At 40.9% G+C, this 11,751-nt stretch overlaps 1 protein-coding gene across 1 annotated transcript in view; it reads right to left on the bottom strand.

Moving 5' to 3' along the window:
- Positions 1–6,089, bottom strand: part of LOC118335167 (low-density lipoprotein receptor-related protein 8-like) — a gene marked incomplete in the record, with an annotated part of 71,387 nt that extends 65,298 nt beyond the window's left edge. Inside the window, 2 exon segments of the mRNA XM_035671376.1 lie at positions 5,193–5,309; positions 5,938–6,089. Coding sequence (XP_035527269.1) covers positions 5,193–5,309; positions 5,938–6,004 — 184 coding nt within the window.
- Positions 6,090–11,751: the final 5,662 nt, after the last annotated feature.

Genomic DNA, 11,751 nt, shown 5'->3' with positions numbered 1-11,751 from the left:
CACGGGTGAAATGCTTCTTCAATACATTATTAACTATTGGACAAGGACACAGTTACTTACTGCATGTACTGCTTAATAATAATTAAAAGGTGCATTTTATGAATTTGGTACTTACATGTGCTGTGCATCTAGCTTAAAGCTGCCCCGTACATTGATGTTCTTCAATGGGTGATTTTTTGGATTCTATGGATTTTTTATTTTTGAATGAGATTTGACAATCTGGTCTTTTGAGATCATCACATCTGGACCTAAAAAAACAGCTAATGCTAAGCCCACTAACATCACCAATCTAAGCTAAGCTAGTCAGGCTTACTAGCTTTGACTTTTAGAGAAAAATACAGACTTAACAGCAGTGTTGTTAGGGGACAGATGTCTTACATTGCTACAGTACAAAACCAATGCTATGTGAGCTTGTTGGAAAATGGGAGAAAACCAACCTTATATCAACGTCCGTACACTACACAGGGCGATTTATCATGTGCTCTCAGTAGCATCACAAAAGTTGACAGCACAACACTTTATTAGCAAGGTCAGCTTAAAAAGGTCAGTTAACCACTACCACAGAAAACACCCATCATCCAGAAGCTGCTCCCACAACTCTGTCCAATAATGTTTTTTTCTTCTTTGAAATTAAAATTGAGAATTCAGGCTTTAACGACTCGTTCTAGTTTTACCAAAAGTTTTTCCTTATCCAGGCTATTAAATATTGATACACTAATTAAGGCTCTATCATGATTATGTGAACTGCAAGTAAGTGAGTTAACAGAACATAAATTGACCACAGACCCAATGGAAAACATGCCTCATTGCGTGGAGAGATAAAGGCATAATCCCTTCCACGCTGTGTACAGTTGTCAACAGCCGTGGAGACAATTTGATAGGAGCACAAACAACCTTCCTCACTCACCCTGCAGGTCAAAATTAGTTCTTTTCCCACTTCAACTTCACTCTTTTTTTATCGCACTCTTTGTTTTTCCACATCATCAACAACCCCCCACTTCCCCGCTGTCAAACACATCCCTTCACATAACACAGACAAGCGGAGGCAAAGACTGCGGGGGGAAATACATGCGCGTACACCAAGGCATGTTTTCAACACTGATAAGTCACAAAACACAAAAAGATGACGGGTCTTTCTCTTTTCCCGAATCCTTTATGACACAAAGCAGAAACTCCTGTATTACTGTATTCATTTTTCTGCACTTACAAGTAAATCTCAGTAAGCTTACATCACATTACTTCACATGTTATAAGATATTGATGTCAACTAGCCTGGCTGGGTAGTGTCCACACAGCTAGAAGCAGAACAACTTGCCAGAGCAATAACAGCAGATCCATAAGTACTCAGAAAGTAGAGCTGACTGAAGATCTCCAGTCACCCATGAGTGCCAAAGGAAACAGACTCACAACGTGGCACCAAGGATTTAGTTTTTGTTGGTTGCTGACATGACAGAGGAGAGAAGAGAAGAGAGAAGGTGACGTTTGATGATTGAGGAGTAGGAAAAACAACGGTGGAATACGAAACTTGTTCAAAAACGCTAAAGGCTGGATAAGCAACACAAAAATCGAATCCCATAATGTGAGGCCCACTTGCATTCAACTACCATTAGCTTGATTCTCACGTTATTGTATCCACGGCAACACCTGAAGCACTTCAAAGCAGAAAATCAGTTTAGTGAGCAGTTGTGACTATTGCCAAGACATGAAAAAGACAATGGTGCCTTTCAGTGGACAAGATCTCGTACCAGGAACACAACAAGAAGTTCTATAGAGAAGCAACAATATGGTTGGAAGCCAAAAATAATCAATTTACAGACTGTGCAGGAAAGTAGAGAACGTCCAAATTAACAGACCATATCCTGTCCAACAATATAAATAAAAGATAGTTGCACACTGGATTTGCACTTGTGGTTTTACTCTGTCCTCAGCTGGTGTCACATGTTACTGAGCAAAAAGCAGCTGAGGTTTAAACACTGCTGAATAAAGCGTTAAATAAGCATTCATCAAGGGTGCAGAGTTACTTTTAGCATATATAGAGCTTGGTGTGTTGGCAGGACTTTGGTTACACTCAACGCTGCAGCAGAGGAGGCTGTCTCCACTGAAAGGCTTTGGAATAAAGAAATTAACTATGACTACAGGGGGTGTGGAGGAGCGCCAGCAGTTTCAAAACTGAGTTTGCCTCTGAAGGAGTTGTGCGGATTTATTAGGTAAAAGAACACAAAGCGAGGAGGCTCACAGTTTGTTGCTGACTCCGCATCACACAGGAAAACAATAGAACACTTTGAGCTCTATGTGGCGGTGTGAGATGCCTCCCTGCAGGTCTAGATGTTAAATTCATGAACACGGATGAAATAGATCGTTATCATATCCAAGGATGAAGAAGAAAGTCAAGCGGACATGCTGAACTTTGAAGGTAACGCGGATAGATGGAAACTGGGTGATATCTGCTATAATCAGAATGAGGATTAAACAGCTGCTCCATGTCAGAGTGGGCACAAATCTGACTTTGAGATTTCAAGGCAGACTTCTTTTGTTGCCTCCACTGCTGTCAACTTCAGAGGCGAGGCGAGAGGCAGCGTGGCTTTGCATCTCATCCTCCTCACAAATGTTATGCAACCAGTAAACAAACTATAGAGCGTCTACCCTGTGTGATTTTTCAATTCTTTGTCAGAGAAAGTGCAGAAATCATTGGTATGCATGCATGTGTATGTATTTATGCTCACATGCGTTTGGTCCATACTTGTGTCCACGCATACTTATGAGGGTGATTATGCATGTATGAATGTATGGGTGCATGCAGCGGGTGACTGGTCAGTGGGGAATAGAGTTTAGATGAAGAGGGGGGATGGTGATGAGTGCAGTCTGGGGGTGTACCGGTGGGGGATGGGGTTAACAGGAACAGGGCGGAGGATACAGGAGGACCGTGGTGCATAAAGGGTATAATGCTGGTATGAGCAGTAACAGTGTTTTAGGAGCGTTACACCTGTTCTGTGTGGTACAGCTACAAGTGCCAGTCAGGTTAGAAATAAGGTGACGCTGGCATGACAAATAAGTAGCTGCGGCAAAGGTTTCTTCCTGTCAGCGTATTTCATAAGCATGGTCGGTTGCACACATTCAGTCACTGGATTCTTGGGCTTGGCATTGTGCTGTAAATACATATATTGGAATACAAATAGAATACAAAGTGAGACCATCCGTTCAACCACTCAGAAACTTTAATTTAAAAATGCAACCGCTTTATATTCAACAAGAAACTAACTGTGAAATTCCCGCACGGGATTTTCTGTATGTACAAGCTAAATCCTCTCCGAACTCTCGCCCCTGTGCAGCATATGTTGTGCAGGTTTACACTTCACTGCCTGTCCCTCTAAAGAAATAGAAAAAGAGTTTGCAGAAGAACGATTTTAATTGTAACACATTCATTTCATATCGCCAGTGCTGCACATTGTGCCAGGGAACCTCTCCTCCACATCAAACAGGGTAAAAGTTAAACAAATAATTCCACTAGCCAACACAATGAGGATGCCAGTGCAGAGACAAATCTGACTCTGCGCAGGCCAACCAGCCTCATCCGCCTGCCCACGCAGATGCAGCAAGACACACAAAGAAAAGGCAATGGACACAGAATCAAGGCCACTCTCTAATATAATAGCAAGTTCCTGGGCTGTTATAATCATTAAATGACAGGTTGACAGTAGTAGGCTTTCAGGAGGAGTGTTTTCAATCAAACCCTAAATGTGTCAGAAGCTCAGCCTGATGGAAAACACACACGGGGTAATAAAACCTCAGTGACAATTTCCTTTTTCATTCATAAAAGAAAATACGGAGGAAATACAGCCTGACAGAGTAATAATGTTTTTCCAAACATCACCGCCTTGAGTGTGTGTGTGTGTGTGTGTGTGTGGGAAGCAGTGACACATTAATGTTTTAGGAGCAAAGATTCTCCCAATGCCCGGCTCTCTTTGGCATGCCCGAGGACTCATCCTGCTGGTCTCAGAGGCGGGGTAACAATGGCAACACCTCCAAGCACGGAGCAACCGCGAGGTGGTTGTATACAACAGGTCTGTGTGTGTGGGAGTTTGTGGGAGAAAGAAGAGAAATACAGAGCATGTATGTATGCATGTGTGGGGAGGTGCAGGAATTTCTCCCGAGCCACAATTAACCCAGACACAAAAGAACGTAGCTGTATGGCAAACATGCAGGGCTTGGATTCAGCTTTGGCACAACTTCACTGGTCTCAGCGCGAGCATTCTTCCAAAATATAGGCCACTGGCTTGCAGTCAGCGAGGAAACTGGAATTCTATTATTTCCGTGCTGAACAACACGTCCAAGATACCTGTCAGAGGTTTGTGCAGTAGACCGCGGCACCGTTCAATCCCTCTCTCAGCTGGACAGCTTCTTATTTGAAATATGATTGGAAAATGGTTTCACCCAATTAACCCGCATTTAAAAATAAATAAACATGTTTCCTGAGGTTTCTATATATAGGTGTTGTAGTGGTGAAATCACCTGCACACACTCGGGGCCTGAGGCACACACACACACACACGGCTAATCCCCACTCAGAACATGATTTTATTTGTGCCTCTTGGTAAACTCTGGAAGCTTTTATGTGTCCCTGAATATAAGGCACTGAAAAGAAAAGATAAAATGCTAATAGAATAGCAAATACACCGTAAAAATAATAAGAAATTATGAGAGGACAGAGACCTAGGGGGGATATGGGTGCATTTTCGGGTTCATAACTGTTTCAGCTCATTAATATAGAAGAGCTTGGATACACATTCCAGTCATGAACAGACCATTAAGTCATGCTCTAATGGATAGCTGATGGGAGCAGTTCCAGGTATTGTCTCTTGATGATATTAATCATATGAATCTAATTAGTTTTTTAACTTTTGGAACATTTTTTATAGATAAAAGAAAGTATTCAACGGACTATCTAAGAGCTTAAGAATACAATGAGATGCTTTTATGGTTTAGTGCACATTTTCACACATTGTTCTGGGTGGGAAGGGGAGGAAGGGGAGGAGTTATGACCTAATAATTCAATGTTTTCATTATTTTATGCTACTTTAATATTGCTGTAACAGGTTATTCCTATGTATTATGACATTTGCGTTACATCTTAACCACCACAGATCGTTCCCACAGTTAACAGCCCACGGTTCTCCTCTGATTGTAACACTTACGGCAGTTTTCTTCATCACTGTTGTCTGAGCAGTCGTCATCGTCGTCGCACCTCCAGATGATCGGTATACACCTTTTGTTGTTGCACTGGAACTGTCCATCCTCACACTCATCCGTTGCTGGAGGAAAAAAAACAAACAAACAACAAAAACAAACAGGAGTGGGGAGAACAGCGTCCAGATGGATCAGAGCAACAAACGCTTCTAGTTCAACTGTCATTTGCAAATGAATGCCTAATTGATATTCAGCATTCATTCAGGTCAATTGGCTGAGGCGCCGGCAGCGTCATGCTCCTGTGTTTTCTTTCACTCCACTTTAACCAAGATGATTGGAAACTGTTGTGTGAAGAGAGAGGGGAACAGGAGGCCCCGTGTCTGCCGGACATTAATTCTCCACAGCGTGAAGACAAAGCTTCAGTGTGCGGCTACTACAGCTACTATACCGCGGGTGCAGTATGGATGCTCGCAGTCCCGGGGAACACATGACAGACACGCCAGGGCTTCTCCCACACTGAAGCGGTCACTTATTAAACAGCATTAAACGGGCGAGCTATCACACGGTAACATTAAATACGAGAAAACTATTTCTATTTTTTCTTCTCTCTTGGTATCAAGAGCTCGCGCGCGCTGGGTACCGGCAGCTCACCTCCACAGCGCGTCACACACACACACACACTACGGTTTATATATTTTATTTCACTATCTTCTCACACGCAGGAGGAGATAAAAAAAACCAAACACTACTGACCTTCCGAGAAATGAAGCCTCAGGACTAACGACTGAAAAAGTAACAACGTCCTTATATCCGTCCACATTTCTGAAGGAGGTGATGGAGCTCATTCACGTCCACAAAACAAAGCCCGAGAGCCGCTCTTGTTGTAAACGCTGCTGCGACGGTGCTGCCTGCCTCTCCTCCGCCGTGAAACACCCCCTCCCTCCCTCCGCCTCACTGGCTGCCTGGAGCGTGACGGCAGCGCGTGGGGCGGGGAGAAGAGAAATATTGGTAGAATAGTTGTAGTATTTGTTACTCTCCTTAAAATGATGATGTTTTAATATTCTGTTCTGTTATTATAACACTGAAAATGTATCCTCGACATTGGAAACAGCAGCCTGGATTTCATATTTTATATTCAGCTACTTTTTCTATCTCCAAAATATAATAGAATATAGAAACAAAAGAACTACAAATACCATACAAGTGCTGGGTCGCTATGGCAGAGAACATGTGCTGGGCTGATTTGACCCATGTATAAAAGGTCCAGTGTGTAACATTTAGGAGGATCTATTTGCAGAAATGCAACATAATATTCAAGGATTCAAGGATATGTTATTGTCATTAACACCAAGGTTGAAGAGTGAAATTTAGTTTCCTTTATGTTACCTCGCAATAAAAAAAAACAACAGGTCAGGGAGTCTTAAAAAAATCATAAAAATAAGAATTATTATTAATTTGCATAATGTTTAACAAGAATTGTTGTTCAACAGCCTCACTGCCTGAGGGAAGAAGCAGCTATCTGCACCTCCCCCAGCACGGTGAACAGGCTTAGTATAGTATATAATATATTAGTATTAGTATGAGTATTTTTATTTAGTATGATCACCTGAAAATAAGAACTGTGTTTTCGTTACCTCAGAATGAGCCATTTCTATCTACAGACCGAGACCAAGTAGAATTCAGTTGTTTGCAATCTGCAAGTAAGTTAAAATAAGTCAATAACAGTATTGTGTTATATTAATTTAACAGAAATATATAAAACTAACCTGACATTGTGATATCTTTGTCTCTTTTAATTCACTACTTAAATCAAATCCTTAAATATTAACACAAATTCTTAAATTGTAACACATTTTGTATATTACTGCAAAACCCACATCATACAGGTGTTTTCAATTATTAATCAATTATTCGGCTGGTCACCAAAATAACTACTAACTAAAAATGTGTAATTTGCCTCAGCAGGTGCAACAAAACTAAGAGGAGAGTGAGGGAGCTGTCAATCAGGTTGTACACCACACACAGGCCTTTTTCACTGCAGGCCTTTTGACTTGTCACAGGATGAAAACCACAGGTGTTTTAATAACATTAACAATGGCCCCAGACCCTGAAACAGAAATGGAATTCAGCCATCATTAATTTTATTATTACCACCTTTGTCCTACTGTGAAATGTCAATACGTCTAGAGTGAAAAACCTGTTTGTTTGTAGGGACTTATATTATAAAAGCTAACATAGAGTAACTTATACAACCTGATGATGGTGAAGACCTGAAACAACACGTTGTCATCTCTAACACAAAATGATGAAAACAAAAACAGTATTAAGATTTAATAGCTAGCCATCCTATCATAGCAACACATGCAGCTTTTCCATAACAACCAGTATGGACAAAATAACAACAAATGTTTGCTATAATCCAAAATATTTTTTTCTTTTTTTGGTACCACCTAGTAGATTTGGGATGGTTAGGTTGACTGCTTTGTGGAAATTTGTCCTGCCTACCCAAGCTTGCACTGCTTTTAAAAAAATACACTGTTAGCAAGATTAGAAGTTTTATTGAGGCTCTACTGTAAACACTCATCTGTGGGCTGTCTTCATGGTGGAGCTGCCTGGCTAGAGATCAGGAAAAATAACATGCAGGCCACTGCTAGGTTAAGTGAAATAACTAAGAAATTCAACATCAAAGAGATGCACTTTGACACAGTGTTTATTCAGACAGCCCAGCTCTTACCTCTTTTTTATTGAGTGTACTACTAATACTAATCAACAAAGTACGACTGTGTGTATATACAGGTATACGTGTGTGTGAGTGAGGGTCCTTGGGCTGTCCATGTCACACCCACTGAGCCAGTGAAATCAATTTAAGAGCATGGCAGACCTGTAATAGTGCTACAGTGGTGGGGACTAGCGAGAGCAGATAGGAGGGGATCAGGAGGTCCAACAATTTTGTGTCCCTGTGGTGTTTTTGTGTTCAGTTTGGGTGGGGGGAATAATTTAGACCCTTTGTGAAGTAGCTATCTAGAAGCTTACTCAGAAATGTGACAGTGGATTGGCGCAGGCAACAAATTCTTAAGTATAAACAAGAGAAAGAAAGAAAGTATGGCTGATGCAAAGCAGAAAGTTAAGAAGTCAGTAAGGCAGAAACCGCTGCTCTGGGCTCCACCTGTTTCTGCATCTACACAAGTCTGTTGTACACTACCTTATCCTGTTCAACAACCCCATTATTAATATACCCCCAATGCAATAATGTGATATGATTCTCATCTATATGCAAATTATGCGAACGCTAAGGTGAACCGCAGGCTATACAGTTTCTCAGAGGCAGCAGCAACAGGAAAAGGCCCCCTGTACCACTTTCATTAACCAAACTGCAGCGTTATTGCTCTTACTAAACACAATGAGGTAATACTCGTCTGCAGATAAAAGTGCATCAGTAGTATTTACAAGGTCTAGTTGCTCCCAGCCAGAGCAAACGAGGCTGTCTTTCAAATGTAGGCCACAACCATTGCTGACAGCATAATCAGTCATTCAGATGGAGATAAGCTGAAGGATAACTTAATCCCCCTCCCAACCTCAACATATAGTAAATACACAGATTGCACATATTTGCACAAACAATTGTATTCACAGCCAATAAAGTCATGGTACTGAGGAGAAAATCATGATAGCTGGGGCTTGTTGTCATGGTTTCACGGAAACCATCCAACAAGAATGAGGCAGCAGGAGCAGACTGAAAGTGGTTGTTGAACAGGTGTTCAAATCTGTTACAGGAATTATTGTCTGAAAATAAGTGTGTGTATCAGCCAATGTGATATTAGCTCGTTCCAGCCCTGGCCGTAACAAATTCTGATTCTGAGCTGTGACCAGGATGTTTAGCCATACTGGAAAATATAGATATAACCCTCAATACTGCAAGTTGTCAGGAAAATGACTTGGGAATCACAAAAGTAATGAGTTTTTAGTTTTAATTTGATAGCCATCATGCAGTAGGCTTATTATATAACATGCACAGAACCGGCTCCTCATAAAAATAGCTCACATGTAGTAGGTTTTGTACTTTGGAAGATAATTATAACATGTAAAGTACAGTATTTGTTATGATTTGTGCACTTCTGGCTTGCTCAAGTCAAAATGTAAGTGGTTGATGTAGCACACAAAATGTTTCTGGTTTAGTTGCAAATCTGATTCTCACCCATCAGAGATAACATGGACTAAATTGAATTTACAGTCAATTTGCTGTGAGGAGTGAGTCATGACTAAATGAAAAGGCTTTTAGCACACTGAGGATTAAGCAGGATGCAGCGTATTTCTGAGATTGAGAGAATGTCATTTAACTGAAATGTATAAAAACTTTATACATACTGGAGAACAGATTTTGAATGCCTATCACAGGCCATGGTTCTCTGGCCTCTGTCCACAGTCAAACATCCTGTGACTTGTATGCCTCTAAACCAGGGAGCTGCCCTCGTTTTTCCCCTGCCGTAACAGTACAAGCCACTACTGCAAACAGTATCTGAAAGAAAGCCAAAAAGAAAAAAGTTAGCAAAGTTTCTGTAGGTTGAAAGCTTTTACCCTCTAAAGACATTCAAGAATTGAGAAAACAACAGACGTATACATTTATTTCAAGCAAAAATGCAATAACCAGACAGCCACGCTTTGTGATGCTTTAAGCTAAATAACAGTGTCAGTATGCTAACACCCTAATGTTTAGCAGGTAATGGCAATCCGTCAAATAGTTATATATTGAGATATCACTCAAAACCACCTGTCATCCCGACGGTGGAGGAAAAGTCAGCAGATCACCGAAGTCAGTAGAGTCTTCCTCTGGAGCTGACGAGTGCCATTATTATTCAATACCCAGTATTTCCCATGTAGCAGTTGTTGAAGAGCTGACTTTACTGCTGAGAAGAGGTGTGTGTTACATGTATTGCAATAACGATCTACTTATAATAAATTGATATGCTGCAGATGTATAGTGTAAAACAGTTACCACCTTATTCTGTACAGCACATGCCACATCAAAATTCATCATCACTGAAGCTTTTTGACAGTCTGCCTACAGATCATTGCTGTTACTGAGATGAAGTCACTCTCTGTCTGCCTGAGGGACATCTGGTTAAACTACATCCATGCAAGGGATCATAATTTGTGGGGAGTAGATTGGTAGAGTAGTAGATTGGTAAGGTTTGTCCGTTTCACCTGTTGTCACCTGGGCCTCAAAAACTGGCAGCAGATCCTTTCCATTTGTCACAGCAGCTGGTCTGGATGATGTGCCACATTTTCTCAACATTGTGGATTCAAGAGAGGCTTCCATCATGCTCGCACACAGTCACACCAGTCGTGGAAATGTGCAGTTGCATGTGAACAGCATTTCAGTAAATAGTGTGACTTCTACTCGGGCCACATTTCTTATTTAATTAACCTTTAGGGGACATTTTGCTGAGCGTGCATGCTGTTTTTTCCAGCCGTTCTCTGCTCTGCGTTCACACAGCTGCAGAAGCTGGCATCGACAGGCTTCACGGTTCAGTTACAGTGTATCCAATGACGGCATGTGAGCACTTAAGCAACTAAGTTTTAGTACACCTCAACAGCTGCTGTTGAGAGACAAGAGAGACACATTTCGTCCCACTATTCACCAGCTGGTGGAGGAGAAACTGGGACAGCGATGCTCTGGTCACAAGCCCTGTTTGTCTAACCCAGTGGTCTGCAACCGTGAGATTAGTTCATCCTCTCTGGATGATGTTGCACCTGTCAGTGAAATCAGCTGCAGGGGTTTTGGGCCAGAATGATAAACTGTTCACACAAATCTCTCGGCGGCACATTCTTGGACCCCAGTTTGTCAGACAGCATAGTGTTGCAGGTTTGTGGAGACCGCTGTCTCTGCTGAACACTCCTACAGCCCCCTACTTAAATCTTAACCATAACCAACAAACACTTTTTTAAGACTTTAAGTAGAAATTATATCCCTCCTCCACACACCCAGCACAGCTTAAAGCTAAATATGTAAAAACTTGAAGGATGTTCTTCTTAAGTGATATTGAAAGATGTTTGGTTATTTAAATATAAATAATAATATATATAATATATTTTGTACAATATACACCGATCAAATAAACAGAGGATTTTGAGGGTCCTTGGTGACCACAGGACCCTACACCGCCACTTTGAGGCTCTGTGTCGGCAACCATCTGATAATGCAGGAAGCAGTGAAATGTCAAAACAGTACATTTACTCAAGTGTTTTACTTGTACTTTACTTGGGTATTTCACTACATTTCAGAGATAGTCATTTTTACTTCACTACATTCATTTGACAGATTTACTACTTATTTTGCATATTATCATACAAAACATATGAGCAGCTCATAAAATATGATGCATTGTCATAGATTAAACTACCAATCAGGATATAAAGTAATTAAAATTAGCTCCACCTCAAATAGTTACATAAATGAAAATTACTTTTACTTTTAATACTTGAAATTCATTTAGATGTTATTACTTTTACGTTTTTAAGACTTTTACTTGCAATGGTCTATTATTACATTGTGAGATTGCTTTTAAT

This window comes from Morone saxatilis, unplaced genomic scaffold, assembly GCF_004916995.1.
Source record: "Morone saxatilis isolate NCDOM2014 unplaced genomic scaffold, NCSU_SB_2.0 Contig23, whole genome shotgun sequence".
In the NCBI taxonomy this organism is placed as follows: domain Eukaryota; kingdom Metazoa; phylum Chordata; class Actinopteri; family Moronidae; genus Morone; species Morone saxatilis.
This window is presented reverse-complemented; position numbering and strand designations above follow the sequence as displayed.